Source organism: Sphaerodactylus townsendi, linkage group LG08 (assembly GCF_021028975.2).
Source record: "Sphaerodactylus townsendi isolate TG3544 linkage group LG08, MPM_Stown_v2.3, whole genome shotgun sequence".
NCBI classification, from domain to species: Eukaryota; Metazoa; Chordata; class Lepidosauria; order Squamata; family Sphaerodactylidae; genus Sphaerodactylus; species Sphaerodactylus townsendi.
The window spans coordinates 44771513-44790433 of record NC_059432.1 but is presented as its reverse complement, the minus strand read 5'-3'; the positions used below and the strand labels follow the sequence as shown (position 1 = coordinate 44790433).

Below are 18921 nucleotides of genomic sequence, written 5' to 3'. Positions count from 1 at the left end.
ATTCCTGAAGCCCAGTCCTGACATTAATGGAAACTGTAAGGAGGTGGCTTTTATATTTACATGGCTTCAGATGTGGGGTAAGAACTGTGTTCTTGAGACAGCTGATCTATTCCAACTACAGCAGCTAAAATGGAAGCCCTTGACTTTAGAGAATCCAGAAAGTCATGACAGATGGAACGTTTCAGCATTCAATTCCAAAAAAAAGAAGACCAAGAAATTTTCTTTTTGATCTTCAGATTCCACTAGGTCTAGAACCTGTCCAAATAACTTACAACAGAAGACGTGTGCTACTTCTCAGTAATCAGTGTTTATTAATCAGACCAAGAGAAATATGTTTCTTTAAGCAATTAGACTTGCAGTTAGGATCCTCACTTTTAACAACATCTTGAATATGAAAAGGCAGCTGTGAAATCAAACTTACAAAGAATCTTTGAAGGACTATATCCTGGACATTAAACAGGAACTGATATGTCCACAAATATGCTGCTCTTGCAAAATTACAGAATCAAAGCTCAGTGCCCAGAATGTCAGTGTTCTTCAGTGCTATGTCTTTCCTTCTCTCATGCAAATGTGCGGGGGAGGAAGTGTCATTACCATCTAGGACCTGAGAACTGTGATGGGAGACTGACTTTGAGAACTGCCATAACTTCCATAAGGTCATTTGGGAGGCTGCAGAGCCTGCAAGTTACTTGAAGCTGACATATGATTTTTATAGTCTGTGTTTAATCTTCCTCAAGTAGTTGATGGAATGTTGCTGAAAAGGAAACATGTATTGTCAGCTGTGAAGAACTTTAGAAATCCTCTGGGGAACTGATGGGATGAACAGGATTGAGAGGATATTGGGCTTAAGTGTCCTGCTGAGGGGTACAGATAGCCTTGCCTAGAATTCTCTCAAAAATGTAGTAGAGGAAGTCTGTTCTGAAACTCTAGCAATGCAGTCCTGTACTCAATAACTCGGAGTGAGCACCAATGAATACAGTGTGGTTTGCTTCAAAGTAAACCTGAAAAAAATATGCAGCTTTTACTCTTCACACTAGGAAAAGTCATTCTTTCTTCACCTCAGTTACTTCAAAAGTCCTTCCATGTCTGGGTTTCTATTGCTGGACCTGACAGGTAAAGAACTTCTGTTGTGAATCTCAAGCACTGAAGAGGTAATCCCCCCTTGAGGAAAATGTCTGTACCCTCTTCCAAGAGAAAACCTATAAGAGGGCTAATTTGTTTCCCACATAAAGCCTCAATACCAACTAACAGCCCTGATGGAGAGACTACCATAGGGCCTAGCAAGGCCCTACTGGCTTGGAAGAGCAGAATTGGAATCCATGCTCTCGCATGCTTTCTTTTCTGCTTTGCTCTGCAGCTGATTAGAGAGCTTATGAGCTAGTCTCTTTGTTTCTGCAGAAACAGGAAACAGAACCAACTAAAGGGGGAAGACAAAACAGAAGTCCAGTGGCACCAAAGAGACTTATGGTCACACCAGATGTTTGGGTTTTCAAAGAGATGGAAATGAGTTCTTGGGACCCAACTCAGGTTCTCTAGAGTCACATAGCAGGTGCAGAGAATGGATTTTAAAAAATAAAGGAGAGCCCAAACAGGCTTGAATACCATGGTGAGGGGACGAAAGCCACCAAAGTCATTTTCCTACACCAAAACAGCATTTGGAAGAGTTTTCCCTGTTTTTACTCCTCGGTGTACATGAAGCTCTATGCTGCTTGTTACTCCCCAATTTGTCTGTTTTGCATATGTGTGATTCATTGATTTCAGCATGTTCTCTAATGGCCCAGTTATATTACATTGCCCACTTTCCATTTTGACACTTGTATATCAAAAAAAGATCAAAAGATTTTTAAAAACTCTCTCTTTGCCCCAGTCTTCACGGGCCTTAAGAGCAGCAGTGCACCAGCATACTTGCTCAGTTCAGTAAGACTTTATTGGCATATGAAACAAAGCAATATAAGATACAGTTACGGCATACTTGATGCTGGTGCACTCCCGGGGCAGTTCACACGCATGGCCCCGGAGCTGCTGCGGCCCGTGGAGGTGCCTCCCGACGGAGGCATGCTGCTTTTTAAAACTTACCTCCTCTTCCCTGCATAGCTCTACAGAGTTGAGGACATACACCCCCATGACCACGGCGATGCCTCAGCGGTCGGAGGCCAGGAGGTGTGTCCCCCTCAACCCCACAGAGCTACGCAGGTAAGAGGAGGTAAGTGAACAAAAACAGTGGTGCACCGAAAAATGACGCCTTCCAACCAGTGCCGTTTGCTGAAAACTGGGTGGACGCCACTGTTTTAAAAAAGATTCGCTCATTTAGCAAGTCCAGCAGTGGCAGCTGTGCAAAGTCCTCCCACACAGTGGCATTTTTTCTGGCCACACACCGCTGTATACAGCCCGTGTGGAATCCTCTCTCTCTCTCTCTCTCTCTCTCACACACACACACACACACACACACACACACGCGCGCGCGCGCGCACAACATCTCCCAAAATACCCTCCCAAAAATTGTGCTTGCTGAACTACAATGAGAAACATCTACTAAGGATGTCTTGCTGAACTACAATGAGAAAGCAGTGGCTACTAGAAATGTAGAAAGCAGTGGCTACTACTAAGGGGTGGCTTGTAACAGAAGGCTGCAATTAACTTTGTAGGTATTTGGAAAACCCTCTGCAACAAAAATAACTCTTGATAAAATAAATATACAGAAACATTATCAATGCTTAAAAGTAAATATATATATCCTGTTAATTATAAGCAGGAGGTGAGTGTTTGGATATCTTATTGTAATGAATAAGGATGAGACTTTATGAAAGAAAACTATTTGTTGTACTTTGGTATATTACTTTTTTAAAAACAAAGTTATAAAAAGCTTAAAAAGAACAATTGTTTTAACTTGTAATCGTTCAAGGGTGACATTTATCCTTAAAGATAAAAACTTCTGTTTCACTAACAGAGGAGCCTCCCTACAATTCAAGGAGTCTTGAGTTGTAATAGTTCAAGGGACATACCAGTTCCACTACAGCAAGGCTCCCTGTGAAGGCAAAAGCTACCACAAATGAGAAGGAAGTTTCACTACTGGCAGAATGGGAATTTGAAATCCAAGCCAGAGCTTTTAACTGTCATTCAGAAACAAATCTTCAATAGACAAGCATTTTCATCTTTGACTCCATCAGTTAGTATGATTCTTTCTTTTCTTTGTATTCTAAATAGGGGAACAATACACTTGTGTTTCTCCCAGAAGCAAAAGGACTTGGGAGGCTTACAACTGGAAATCTCACCATTGGGTAATTGTCAGTTTCCTGTGACAAAGCAGAGAAATGTTCTTAAAGTTTAAGGGGAGAAAAGCTAAAAAGATTAAACTTAGAACCCTGTTGATTCCTCCAGTAGAAAAAAAATAACGTTCTAGTAAACACTGGTTTTGTTTTCCAGCTATCAAAATTATGTCTGAAGACTATGCAGCAAAATAGCTCTGACATCCCACTTTATCATGGAAGTGGAATAATTCCTTTTGAAAATATAATGATTTTACACACCCCAAATATCTGTGTTTGTTGCTTATCATATCAAGGTGTGTACGTGTACATCAGAGCAGACAGTTCCATGAGATCTGGATTTAAGAGTGTCATAAAAAGTTATTTACAAAAGTGGAATTAACTTATAACAGCTACATAAAATCTTTGTTTGTTTTGAGTAGTACCAATGATATAGGAATACACTGGCTTAAGTCCCAACAGTTTCTGTGAGGACAAGTATATTTGCTCATTCTTTCCTGCCACAGCAGCCTAACCTGCCCCCTTGAAATACTGCTCCTGGGGAAGAGGACAATAGCTTGGGTGGGAGGAATCAGAGGTTTTCTGTAAGGGGAGGATTAGAGGTTTCCTGTAAGTGGGTTGGTCCCCCCCCCCCAATACATGTCTGCATTAATTCAAACCTGTGTGCTTGCTTTTAGCTACTAGCCACATTATAGATTACTTACAGGAAGTAGCAGTGATGAAATCTCTCACCCCTCTTCTGAGCTGAATAATATCCACAAAGAAGTTAACATAAGAATGTGGTATATTAGCCATCAGTTCAATTTCTGTGACAGATACCATAGGCGAACTCACCACTGAGAGGATGAGGAACCGTATATTGCTTCTTCTTGCTTAAAATTGAAGATGAGGAAAGTTTGCGAGAAAGAACAGCTCCTTGTTTCTTTCCAGAAGCATCTCCCTGCTGGGCTTTCCTCAGCTGTACCATGTGTTCAAGTTTCTTCAACCGTTCTTGTGAGCAATAAATAAAGTGAGACTTGTGAACTTCTAGAGCCTCCTAAAAGAGATGGAGAAAATAATTTTAATTACGATGATGAAAACAGAGGACATAGTCCATACCACCGCTTCACCAGAACTGAGGGGAAAATTTGCTTTTCAAGTGTAATGGTAGCATTCAGTGTCTATAGTAAATATCACAGCAAAAAATAGTTGTGCCAGAAAAGCTGCTAGGAAAAAACTAACATGGATATTTCTGAAAAATCTGAGAAGGAAAACATGTTTTATTTTTATAATTGTGGCTCATTTGGATGGTAGAACTTATTTATTTGCCCAAGTGCCCATACAGAGAAACAACAGGATATAATTAATGGCTTTCTTAAACAGTTCTGGTATTTGGGTCCAGGAGACAGTATCTATTGTGCTGTATCAGACTGGTTAAATAAGCAGCAAAATCCCTTTATGAGAAAAAGTCAAAAGGCAATTTATTATATTCATTAAAAGTTCAGCCATTTTTGCTATTCGGCCTTTCTTCTCCTAGACTCAGAATGTTCTACATTAGTTTTTTCATGGCCACTTTCATGGCCACAGGACTTAGATGTGTGATGTTTAATATTTTTTAAAAAATGAATTTCAACACTAGTTTCTGGCCGTGAAAGCCTTTGACAATACATAGTTTAGAGTAGTCTACATCCAAAGTGTATTTGGGTTATATATTTATTCAGTCTTTTTATTATGCAACTATTCCATAAATTACTCTTGCTATTAGTGACATGCTATCCCTTCTTTCAGACCATTTCAAGACCACATTATAAAGCTATCTGCCATCAGCTGTGAAGGACATCTAACAATAATGACAAAAGTTATTTCATGAGTTGCACCTAGCAGAGCAAAGCCAGCTGATACACTGCTGTCTTTTAATGCAGAAATGAACAAAGCAATATCTTAAATTTACCATACTGAGATTCTTTAGTTCTTTCATAGAAGTTCTGAGTAGAGTTGCACTATATTAAACCTACAAGTACAAACTAGTAATTAAATGAAGAATCAAGAAGAAGAAGAGTTGGATTTATATCCCCCCTTTCTCTCCTGTAAGGAGACTCAAAGGGGCTTACAAACTCCTTTCCCATACCCCCTCACAACAAAGACCCTGTGAGGTAGGTGGGGCTGGGAGAGCTCAGAAGAACTATGACTAGCCCAAGGTCATCCAGTTGGCATGTGTTGGAGTGTACAGGCTAATGTGAATTCGCCAGATAAGCCTCCACAGCTCAAGCGGCAGAGCAGGTAATCAAACCGGGTTCCTCCAGATTAGAGTGCACCTGCTTTTAACCACTATGCCACTGCTTCTCCTGCTCTTCACCACTACATCACAGATGGTTGGCAGCCCAATCGGAGGGGTGTGTGTGAATCTCCCTCTGAAGCCTGTGAACCCTGCACAAGCACTGGTGTCCATTCCCCCAGTGTAAGGGGCAAATGTGCCAGCAGAGGGGCAACTTACCTGGGCAGCAATTTACCTGGAAACATCCTCTGTCACCCAGGCCTGCTGGTGCAAAATGCTGTGCCAGCATGGTCAGGGGCATTCTGGGGGGCAAGTTTTTAGTCAGCTGGTCGATCCCCGTGCACCGGTGAGCTGCCAGCATAGATATGCCATACTTTTTGTGGCTTATCTCTATTCTCCCTTGTGGGAGAGTGCAGGTTTTAAAAACCTTTTCATGATTCCTGCACTGCGGGAAAGCCCTTTGGAAGGGGTGGGGCAGTGCCAGAGCAATGTTGTCCTTACCCACCTGTCAGCTCTAGGTTGGGCTGATCATGTGTTTTCATGTACAACGATTTTGCATTTCCCTTAAGAAGTGATGTGCCACATGCCATCACTGTGATCAATATATCTTCCCATATCACTCCATTCACCATACATAGAGAGTGGTATATAAAAGAAGTTGAGTCCTATCCTCTTGGACCTTAAAACTATGCCAACAGCTTCTAAAAATGGGGGAAGCAACATTTTCGTTAGTCAGAATTTATACATCTGACAGGAATACCAAACACAATGGTCTAATATGATGAACTTAACCTCCCCAATAACTGGGCTGAAGCTATTAGATTAGTAATTTGGTTAACCATATAGGATCAGTAAAGAATGGACAAGAAAGGAGGATAACCAGGAGCATTCAGAAACCTGGATACTAAGGTTACAAATGACTCCTATTCTCAACATATCACCCCTAGGTAAGTAAAATGATTTGAGAATAATGAATGGCAGATTTAAGTGAATTCTCTTTTCTGGTGATTTAAAACTAAAAAAGGGGAAATTTGACTTTTTGACTCCACTATATTCCCAGTAAAATACCCATTGCAGGAGTGAGCATTAGCAGAGAAAACATTTTGATATTGTACCCTGAGAGTTAGTGGGTTTGAAGGAATGTTCTCAGGCTCAGAGCAGACCCCTGGCTGCTGGAAGGCTTCATATTTCTCATGATTAACATCTGGTACATGAACTGTGGAGGTCGTTACACTCCTGATCATATCATTCTTCTCACTTGTATGATATTCGTTCAGTTTGTCTGCAGCATCACAGAATTTGTAATCACCTTAAACAAGATAAATATTTATTAATAGGGTACAGGTATTGGACTCTTCTTAATATCTTTAAATACAGAGTATAGTTTCTTCAGCAAAAAGGTAGAGGAATATACTGAAGAGTTGAAGAGTTCAGGCCATGTCAGATATGACTTGTGCTTATTTGACCCAAGAAGTGTCCCACAGCAAACAAGATCTCATAATGAAGCATAATTACTTTGACTCGTCCATCATCGCTAGGGGCTTGCCTGTTGAAAACTAAAACTGTTGCCTAATACACTGCTTTTCAGGAGAAAAAACAGCTGCTGTTCATGTAGTTAAGAATAGCGGGTTGTAGTCTAGTTGTGTTTTCTGTAGACAGAAGGTATTTCTGACCACTGAAAACAAAGGGGCCATTTATATCAGTTTCCGCTTCCCTTTACAGACTGCCACAATGCTTCTGAAGCAGTTTTCAGCATTCCTCAGATTCCTGGAGGCAGAATTTCATGGACAGAGATAACAAAGCTCCCTCCTGTGAATACTAGGCACACACATCATAGGATCCAAGCTACACTGAACATTTATGTAGCATATTTTCAATATTCAAAGTACTTTGCTCACATGCAGGGATGTATGGGGTATGGGAAAGATGGGAAATTACAGATTTGGTGTGTGGGATTATCAACCGTGATACGATGGTGTAATTTCTGGCATAACTCAGAAGCGATGACACTGCATCCAAGGAGATGCACTAGAATTTGACCAAAACTCTACAGTTAAATCACTCTTTGGGGCAAATTTTGGGTGTTGCCCTAGGCTTAATTATGTCACTTCTGGATTGCACCTGAAGTTGTGTCATCACGTTTGAGACAACAATCCCCCCCCTCCTCCATTTCATTGGCCAGTTTCTTCTCGCCATTCAACTGAACAGAGGTGGGAGATCTCTCACCGTAAGCTGGAAGGTAGGTCACTATTATTACCTCAATATAACTGATTCCAAGGTATCAATTGAAGATAGTGCAGCTATTAAGCTCATATAAGTTCCATGATGGAAGGAAAGGAGGAAATATTGCAAATGAAGATCTGGTGCTGAGAATGATTTGTTGAATGCCACCTAATGAGCTTGAGGCACAGATGGCATCTGATCCAAGGTCTCAACTCAAACTTTTAAAACTGAAATCCTATGAACATTTATTTGGGAGTGAGCTTCGCAGGCATAGGGGACATTACTTTTTGATAAACTTGCTTAAGTTTTCCACTGAATCACATTATTCTATTTCAATTTTCATATGCTTTGAGGCAATTTAGATTTACTACATTGATCATGGAAGATAACAAAATATGATTACATATTGAATTTTTCACCAGCCAAACTAGGGTTTTCATACAAACCTGGCAGTTGTTTGTTTCACTGCTATGGTATTTATTTGCATATTCAGTGGTCCTATTTTTGTGATATTATTATTCTCAGAAAAACTAATAAACAAATGCTAAAATATAATGCTTTTAAAATGTTTTCTTTACGTATAATCATTCTTGATTGCTCTTTTATGATCAATGTTTCTTGCATAATTTATCACCAAAAACAGGAGTTTCTGTCCAAAACACAAATAGCAGTTTGCAAAATATTTTCCAAGCTACTTACTAAATATACAGGATTAATTCAGAATAGCAAATTAAAATCAGAACGCTCATATGCACCAATTTAACAAGTGTGACAATAAGAATGGGCTCTCCTGCCAAACAGCATGATTTGGGGCATTAAGCAACTGGAAAGAAAGCCTACTTCAGATTGTTTGTTTCCAGTGATCAGTTGCAGTAAAGAGAACACTTTTTCCTCTCATTTCATGCTAGAAACTGATACTGCTTTCCAAAAAGAAAAAAGCCGGCACAGAAAAACCAAAAGTTGGTGTCTGCACCTGTTTTACAAAGCCATCAATTCTCTCTTGTCTTCAACACATTTATACTGAGCCAAGAAACTTGTTCTCCCTGAAGTGAGTACGTATCAAACTGAAAACTTTATTTTAAATAATTCCCCAGACACAAAATTCCATCGGCATCTGGTAAGCACAGTCTTCCTTCCAGATGCATTGCCATATTATGCTCACTTCATTTGTATATATTTCAACTGTGAATACAGATGTGTTCTTGCGTTTTATACCTCAGAACTCCCAGGTACATGCAGAATGTCTGAGTTGGGGTAAGGGGTTTCCATCAGAGACTGTTATACTGACACAACCCTTTAACCCACATTCCAGCCCTAGGAGACCAACGGCAACTTCTATTTTTAATGGTCAGTATGGGACTAAGTGAAAGTAAGCAATTGCATTCCAATGAGCTCTGGTGGCCAGGATCCCCTGAAAAGGATAGAAACTAAGGCTGTTTTCACACAGCCCAATAACAGCCAGGGGCATAACGAGGCAGCCCTGGGCAAACTGTAGCCCTGGGCAAAACCTGAGTTGGATGCCCCCCCCCCCCCATGGGCGGCCACTCCACCACGACCAAATTTTTTTTGCACCAGGACATTGGTGCATGCAGGGGGTGCATTTTTTGATATATCAGCACCACAATTTCAGCATATCATCAGGAGACTATCCTTATGCTACCCCCCAAGTTTGGTGAGGTTTGGTTCAAGGAGTCCAAAGTTATGGACTCCCAAAGGCGGTGCCCCATCCCCCATTGTTTCCAATGGGAGCTAATAGGAGATGGGGGCTACAGTTTTGAGAGTCCATAACTTTGGCCCCCCTGAACCAAATTGCACCAAACCTGGGGGGTATCATCAGGGCAGTCTCCTGATGAGACCCTGAAAGTTTTGAGACTGTGCCTTCAGAAATGTGCCCCCCCAGCCTGCAACCCCCATTGACAGCAATGCAGAAAACTCAATGCAGAACAAAGATTCTTGGGCAAATTTCGGGATGTTCTTGCAGGGAGGGCATTCTTGGACGTATCATCACTAAAATTTCAGGGTATCATCTGGAGACTGTCATGATTGCACCCCCAAGGTTTGGTGCAGTTTGGTTCAGGGGGTCCAAAGTTATGGACCCTCAAAAGGGTATCCCCCTTCTCCTTAGCAAAGAATGTAGGATGGGGTACCCCCTTTGAGGGTCCATAACTTTGGACCCCCTGAACCAAACTGCACCAAACCTTGGGGGTGCAATCATGACAGTCTCCTGATGAGACCCTCCCTGCAAGAACATCCCGAAATTTGCCCAATAATCTTTGTTCTGCATTGAGTTTTCTGCATTGCTGTCAATGGGGGTTGCAGGCTGGGGGGGCACATTTCTGAAGGCACAGTCTCAAAACTTTCAGGGTCTCATCAGGAGACTGCCCTAATGATACCCCCCAAGGTTGGTGCAGTTTGGTTCAGGGGGGCCAAAGTTATGGACCCACAAAATTGTAGCCCTCATCTCCTATTAGCTCCCATTGGAAACAATGGGGGATAGGGGCACCGCCTTTGGGAGTCCATAACTTTGGACTCCCTGAACCAAACCTCACCAAACTTGGGGGGTAGCATAAGGACAGTCTCCTGATGATACACTGAAATTTTGGTGCCGCTAGCCTAAAAACTGCGCCCCGTGCAGGCCAAAAATGGAAAACCACTAAAATACCCAAAAACGAACCCAGCATTTTGATGCCCCCCACAAGGTGATGCCCTGGGCAGCTGCCCACCTTGCCCAATGGGCATTACACCAGTGATAACAGCACCCCAGGGATGGTAAAAACACCATCCCTGGGGCGTTGTTTGCACAGCAGGCGCTGCTGCATCGCAGCAGCACCGTGCTCATGCCAGCCAAGCAGTGCGAAAACACCGCTTTTGAAAGCGGCATCTTCACCCACTGCCGTGCGAACGGCAGTGGGTGGAAAGTGACGTTTTCCCCTGCCTCCCCCAAACGACTCTTCTCCCGGCTTCCATCATGTTGTGGAAGCCAGGGGACACGCCTCCTAGCCTCCGACTCCAGAGCCATCACTCTGGACACAAGGGCGTGTCCACAATGTGACAGAAGCCAGGAGAAGGTAAGAGCCATTTGGGGACAGCGCAGCCTATGTGAAGGCTATGCCGTTGGCTACGCACCCAGTGGGTTGTGAAGGCCTATGTGAAGGCTACGCCGTTGGCTACGCACCCAATTGGCCATGCTGATAGAGGCTGATGGGAATTGTAGTTCCTGAACATCTGGAGAGCCGCAGCTTCCCTACCCCTGATCTGGAAGAACCAGGTTTGATTCCCCATTCCTCCACCTTAATGGTGGACTCTAACCAGGTGAATCAGATTTCCCCACTTCTACACATGAAGCCTGCTGGGTGACTTTGGGCTAATCATAGTTCCCTCAGAACTCTCTCAGTTCCACCTACCTCATAAGATGTCCACTGTGAAGGGAAGGAGCTTGTAAACTGCTTTGAGACTTCTTACGTTTCAGAGAAGGGGGTATCAATCCACTCTTCTTCTTCTCCTCCCCCCCCCCTTCTACATATTGTACTGTTCTTTATGGGATGGGGAGGCTTTTCTTTCTCCTTATCATGGAGCCAAGGTGAGCCCAGGGGGCGGGGGTAGAGATATATTCCTAGATTCAGCTCCCCCCTGCCCTGCAAGTGTGAGTATCGGTGTGTGTCTAGATATCTCTGTGGCAGGGACTTAGAGAGGCTACAAAGATTTCAAAACACACACACACACCCCCATTACTAAGCCCATGCAATAAAAGAACACGTAAGAAAGGAAAATAAACCAGCCTCTTTGCTCTTCAGTAAACATCAAAGTAGCAAAGCAAGAAGCGGTGGAGTCAGAAGCTAGGGGAAAAAGGAGCGGGTGGGGGAGTAATTTTCCAGTGAATTTCTCATGCCAACAAAGATTTAAAAGCAGCATGTTGTTTCTAAGGATTCTGTATTTTTATTTCTTGTTTGGTTTTACAGGCTATGGTCAATATTTCCAGGTTTTGCTCATGAATTTCAGTGAAACACCACATAACCCTAAATATGTTTACTTAGAAGTAAGTTCTATTGAGTTCATTGGGGCTTACTTCCTAGTAAGTGTGCTTAGCTAGCAGCCTCAACTTGTCTCTTTACTGAGCTGCACAAAATTTAAAAGCAGACAAGTTCCTCATTAAATCTGTTGTACCTTTTGGTTTGATCTCATTTTAACATTCAAAACTGTACACTAAAAGTTAAGGATGCAGCTTACCTTTCGGGAAATGATCAATCCTGTGGATAGCATTCTCATCCAGTGCTGTTTTTGATAAAGCCTTTCCTTGGCACCCGCAATCAGATAGAATTTTTTGTGGTTTTAGAATGCTTTGCGTCTGAATCTCTTTGGACTTCAAAGTGCTTTTGGATGGATATTTATCTTTCAAAGAACTCCCACCTTCTACTGTGAGCTCATGCTTGCATGACTGGTCCAGAAAAGAGGCAGGTGCTTCATGGCATTTGTCTCTCTTGCACTGTTTTCTGTTGCTTCTTGAGAACCCTTGTGAGTCTATTAAAAATTAAGGGGGGAATTCAAAGCAAGAAATAGGCACCAATTTTTTGAAATACCTCTTTGTACTCATTTTTTTCTTTTGCAGACTTTCTTCTAATGTTATTTGTAGTACTGCAGGTGTTGTTTTTATTAAAACGTTTAATATATCCTCAAGTACTAATATAGGTGTAATATATCACATATTTGAAGCAGGGATGCTGTGTCATTGCCACCAAAAAACAGCATGAGATCATTAGCCTCTTCACTTCCCTGTTCCCTAAACTGCTTTTCATCATGTTATCCTCTTCCCTACAAGACTACCTGTGATTACAAATTAATAGCTTCCAAACCAGTATGTATACCGATGTGTTGCTTCCACAGTACAAGATTCTACACTTCGCAACTTTAAGAAACCTACTGAGAAAAATAATTGTCAGGAACATAGGACATGCTTCATAAAAGGCACACTGGCAGTATAAGCCCAAATTTATTCTGTGAGCACATTCCAGTGGCTCACTGTAGGTTTGAGCAATTTGCCTTTCTCCAGTACCTTCCTGACAGAAATCTGTCACAAGACCAAACCTGACTTGTAGAGTTGTCATGTAAGGCTCTTGATAAATGACATTAGGAAAGTTAGGTGAACAATATATTTTAAAATGTGTAGCCCCATTTACAGCCTCCCAGATCTTCCAAGGTTGGTTACAAAAATCCACACAATAAAATCACATTAAAAACAAGTTTCAGGAACGCAAACAAGATGATTTCTGTGGGGTGATAGTGTCACTTGGGAAGAGTTTCCAGATTTTGACCTTAGTCTTTGTGGTTGTGATCTGGTTTAGACCACTGCTTACTAAGCAAGAGCTAGAACCTGTTCAGCCTTTGAGGGTAGCAAATCTTCCCTTGCTGGCAACTGACAGGCAGCAGCACTTTTGAAGACTTCTAAGGCAAAGAAGTGGATATATAATTTGGTGCAGAATGTAATCAAACAATTCAATGAAATGGAAAACTCTCAATGGCTATTACAGTGACTGCTAAGAACAAGGATTACTGGAATTCTCAAGGAAGACATATGCCAAGTTCACGAAACCCTGCTGAGGTTTCCACTTCCCATGATCTACTGAGGAATATACTCTTGAAGGGAAACTTGAATCAAAGACCCAAGACAAAAGAATGCTATGTCCTTATACATTCCAGAGTTCCGCATATATACACTGTCCCAAATGAGATTTAATGCAGTGCAGGAGAAAAAAAATGGACATCAGTGGTAACTCCAGCTAAACACTTTTGAACAACCACTTCACTGAACAGTTCAGTCAATACAAGAAACAGAATTGTAGCCAAATCTAAAGGTGATCCCAAACTAGCTATACAATTAATTGTACAATATTGTTAAGAACTGTCACTCAAAATCTTGCACGCAATGTGGTCCCTTTCTTGAATCAGTTCAAACATTTCCATGCCTTGCACTTCTCTACCTAGCTAAATGCTATCATGTGACTCCCTTCACCCTTCCTCTAAGGCAGGCTTCTCAGTGTGAACCTGTGTGGAGGACTTGGAATAAAAAACATATTTGAAGATACTGTTCAGGATGGTGTATACTGGTGGGTTGGTAAACACAACAGCAGATGCACATAGCATCTTCCCTTGTAATAGCAGCTAAAACAGCAAAGTTCAGTGTTGCAGCCTTCATTTACAAAGTTAGTTGGACCTGCACCAGCATAGGAATTCACAAACTACATGTCAAAACGCTAATGATGTAGTAGATCCTCTGCCTATGGTTCCAGGTTTCAGAAGCCAGGTTTGGAGATACAATGAAAATGACATTGTATTTTTCTCTCCTATAGCACTGGTAAATATGTAAGAGGTGGCTAATTCTACAGGCCTCAATTAGACATTTTAGGTGTCTTACAAACCTAAGCATATGTCCTGATGTCCTGTGCATGAAATCTGAAAGACACAGAACTGGCCTGGCTAGAAAAAGAATATTTTACAAGGTATAAAGCTAATAGTCTGATCTAGTAGTGTTGAATTTCTATGTTACAATACTAGGAAGAAAAATGATATAAGTTTCCTCCAGGAATATGCAACCTCCCCACCCACACACCCCACCCCGCCGCAACAATGTTGGATTCAGGTTGTTTTTCCTCTTCCTGTTCTAATTGCTTAAACATTATTGGATTAAAGTAATAGCAGTTCTTGTCAGTATAATAAACTGCAATTTTGGAGTCATGAATTTTCAAGTTTTTTAAGAAGTTGGTTTCTTTGGCCTGCATTGAAAAGATGGCTTTGGCAAAAGGTGGGCTCAAAAATCAAAGGCCAGTCTCAACCTTCCATTACTGGACAAGGGGGCAAAATGGCTCCTGGGATTTCTAGACGATTCATTCGACCATGACCCATTTCACTGTTTGGTTCCTCCCACCCTTGTCTCTTCCATTAATATCATTTCAGCAAGAGCCTCACGGCTTCACTGGCCAGTTCAACCATCTCTTTTCTTAAATGGATCAGATTAAGTTGCCCCTTAATTACAGAAGCTAAATGGAAATAAAACTTAAAGGGAAGAAAAACCCATGAAGAGGCTCGCTTTGCTTGACAATAAGAGTTCTCTCATGCTGTGATTTCTATTAAATTGTAATGGTTTCACAGCAAACTCTATAAGCAGGGCTAGTTTAAGTTCTCTAGAACTGCTCAGCTGGAGCTTCATTCCACATAATCATTCACTTCCCCGTCTCCTATGTTAAGACCAATTCTATAACTAAGCCTGAACAATCCACATATCTTTTACAAGACAACTGCTTTCAGCACAGAGGGACAGACCAGTGGAGCTCACTGAGAAAAGATGGGGGGCAGAAATGTGTGCATGAGAGACTGATTGTGGTGCACAATTACAAGTCTGCAAAGATAGCAATGAAATCTAATTAACAAAACAGTGGTAAATGGAAATCCAGGCCACATGAATCTGCAGTTTTAATCCCCCCCCCCAGCTTTTATAAGTATTCATTGCCAGTGTTTCATTCCCACTTAATTTCTTTGCTAGTTTTTCAGTTTCATTTGTTTCTTTTGCAACATTTTGCAACATTTTTGTGGCATTCTAACTTGCATGCCTTTAGATCACTTAGACAAAAGAAAAACAGGCATCAATGTCAGTTTTGTAACTGAATTTCATTTGTCTGGTCAAGAATGAGATGACCAGAATTCCTTACCATTTGCTGTATAACCAAAAATGAAACCCCCTTTTCACTGCAGCTGTATAACTCATGTGACTGTTAGGCTACCATAATCCCAAGTATAAACCATTCTGGGTCAGAAAGGAGTGCTGGAAGAAGAGGAGTATAGCAAAGACACACAACCGAAATCAATTGCGATTGATAAAGCACAGAATAGAACCAATGTTTTGCAAAATTGTTTTGCATTGAATCCTTGTTCAATTGATTACAAAAGTTACAATCTGCTATACTTGCAGAACTCTAACAGAAACACCTCAGAGCCCCACTGCGCTGGATAACCACAGAGAAGACTCCACATAGTTTATACCTGTTGTATACGTCTTTGAAGAGAGCAAGCATGGTGCAGTGGTTAAGGTATCAGACTAGGATCTGAGAAACCCAGATTCAAATCCCCAATTACGCCATGGAAGCTTGGCAGGGTGACCTGTCATACACTGTCAGCCCAAATCGTTACATGTATTTGGATGGGAGACTTTCAAGGAATGCCCAGGGTCATGGTGTAGAGGCAGGTGATGGCAAACCACCTTGGATTATCTCTTACTTTGAAAGCCCAGCCTATGAGGTCTCCATAAGTCAGTTGTGACTTGAATGCAAAAACAACCACCAAAATCTTCTTTGAATAATTCTGGCATTAATATTAAGCACATCTGAACAGTTCAAAACCATTCCCCAGGCAATCCATGTCTGTCTAGGCAGTCCATCAAACATGGATAAATATAAATTCTACAAACATCCCCTCAATATTAAACTGTCAAAATAAATATCTTCCTTTGTTTGCATATATTTGCACTATATCATCTGTTGCTTTTGAAACCATATTGCATAAGATCCATCACTATAGACCAGGGGTAGGGAACCTGTGGCTCTCCAGATGTTCAGGAACTACAATTCCCATCAGCCTCTATCAGCATGGCCAATTGGCCATGCTGATAGAGGCTGATGGGAATTGTAGTTCCTGAACATCTGGAGAGCCACAGGTTCCCTACCCCTGCTATAGACACACAGAGAGAGTCCTCTGTCTTTTCATCACTTCTTACATTAAAAACATTGTCTTCTAACACAACCCAGTGTGGCCTCCTTCTAAGTGATGAAACACCGAGGACTTTCAATAGTTCTCATATTATCCAGACATTTGCGGCCTCAATGCTGTCTGATTTCCCTGATGTATCTCCTGCCCAACTTTGTCTGTCCATATAGTAACAATCATTTGGGACTCTGTGGTACTGAACCCTTATAAAACTAACAATGCAGTCCTAAAGTTTCTGAAACCATTTAGAAGGGTAACTCTCATGTCTGCAGTGAAAAGCTTTACCTCTATAATACGTCTTACAACTATTGATACTGTCTTGGTCAATACAATGCTGTGTGAAAAGAAAAACACAAATTTCAGCAAAACAACTATAACAATAAGGCAGTTTTTAGAAACAACTGAGGAACACATTGCCTAAGAGAGACTGAATTAGTAATAAAAAGTACTGAAATACCAGAGACAGGACACGAAACAGGGAGACACTAGGATCATTACATTACAAAGCAGCAAAGTGAATATTAGAGGAGGACTGGGATTTTCATACAGATTAATTCCGAAACCATGTGCCATGAGAGACACTGCTGCAACTTGATTTCCCTGATATACTCTGCACTACAGTTGACAGTGTAAAGGGACTCCCAGAAGTACTAGCAATATTTTACCAGAAAAGAATGCAGGGATACCAGCAGCTAGTACTTAACTGGGCTGTCCTGCAGTTCCAAGGTCGATGCCTGGCCATCATCCCCACAGATGATTAAAAGTACCTATCTAGGTCTTAATGAGTGTCTGATCACTGAAGAATTCCTGAAATTGTTTCTCCACTTTTAATCCAGGAGAATCTGTTCCTAAGTACCCAAAAGCCTGTGAAATGAAATAGTTCTAAAAGTTCATCAGGCTTTTAACGTAAATAAATGTAAAACTCAAAGTTAAAATGTAGTGAGGAAATTTCCACATTTTCAGCTATTAGCAGGCAGAATCTCTCCCATTCTGGCAGGAATGAAATCTAACGTCCCTTAGGAATAGACCTGGTCAGGAAATAAACAACATGCAGTCATGATAGCAACAAAATAAAGAATTCTATCCTGCGATTGTTTACCCTCTGAGTAGCAATGCTAGTGATGACACTGAGAAATATCATTGGAGCAGATTCTGCTATAACCATAGAATTTAATGTTAGCTACAAACTCTGCCTAAAATCAGTTCGTGCCACTTATCTGGCAAGCACGGAAATAATTTGTGCAGCTGCATTTGCTAAATATTTTCTTTTACCAATTAAGTCTTTCAAAAATGACCAAAACATGGCTCTTCCTTTCATATAAATACAGCAGAAATGAAGCAAAACACTGTCAATTAGTTAAAATATTAAGTATGCAGATGCAAATAATGTACAGGGGGGAAAATAGAAAACTGCTTAGAAGGCTAAAATCACAAAGCTCACTTTTCATATTCTGGGAACATTTTCAGCATATTCTTTGGGGAATAAGGAATGTATCTCTCATTAGGACTATCTAGAGTGGTATTTCTAGCTTTCCTAGCAACGAACTGGAAATATATGCAACCTGCAGAGAACAGCTAGAATTGCAATTGGATGGAGATGGGGTTTGCTATTATCCCAGTTGAAGAAAGACTTTCAAGCTAATGAAAAAAGACATGAAAGTCTAATGCAACAGGAAACATATGAGAACAAAACAGCTAAGAGAAAAAGCAGGATGTTTCCATGAATAAAATGTTGAGCTTATATATATGAAAGAAAAACAAAACTTACTAACTGTGTGACCTACACAGTTTCTTAGTTCACTTTGATTTTAAGTTATTTAGAGTTCTCAAACTTTAATTCTGAACATCTTGGGTTGGGTCCAAATATCCCTGAACTGCATCTTTCCCATCTTCCCCTTCATTCAGCATCCTCCTGTGAATGCTAAGAAAAGCTGATGTTGAAAATCAGGGGCCTGTCCTGAATAAATGCCTTGTGGTATGGGTGACTGACAGAAGGGGGTATCAGGCAACATCAAATGCATGCTCTCTTTTTTGAGCAGAGAGAGCTTGGTTCCTACATTTGCTTCCTTTCTTTTTGCAGATCTCCACCCAAGGACACATGACATTTTATTAAAAAAAAAAAACCCTGCCTCTGACCTTCAGTGGCAGCTTTTCAGGAGAGCATGAGGGGGCTGCAAGAAAAAGGAGATCTATTTCTATTAAGGCCTTCAAGATCTAACCCACTGTTTCTTTTGGAAACATGAAACTTTTTCCCTCCCAATTAATTCTTGCAAGTTTATGTACCTCAAATAAATGTATGCTAATTTTTTTTCTTGTTCAAGGTAACTAGCCATACCGTGGATTATCATTGTTGCTTTCCCAATGGATCATGCTGCATAAAAACAACCTCTTTTACAAAGCAAACATTTTCAGGCAGGTGGTCATTAG

The 18921-nt window shown here is 41.1% G+C and overlaps 1 protein-coding gene across 1 annotated transcript in view; it reads right to left on the bottom strand.

Moving 5' to 3' along the window:
* LG08H10orf90 (linkage group 08 C10orf90 homolog) overlaps nucleotides 1-18921 on the bottom strand; it is a 147784-nt gene that overhangs the window by 37529 nt on the left and 91334 nt on the right. Inside the window, exons 4-6 of the mRNA XM_048504846.1 lie at nucleotides 11971-12261; nucleotides 6636-6829; nucleotides 4101-4302 (exon numbers count right to left, since the gene is read on the bottom strand). Of these exons, the coding sequence (XP_048360803.1) occupies nucleotides 4101-4302; nucleotides 6636-6829; nucleotides 11971-12261 (687 nt within the window). The remainder of the gene's footprint in view (nucleotides 1-4100; nucleotides 4303-6635; nucleotides 6830-11970; nucleotides 12262-18921) is intronic.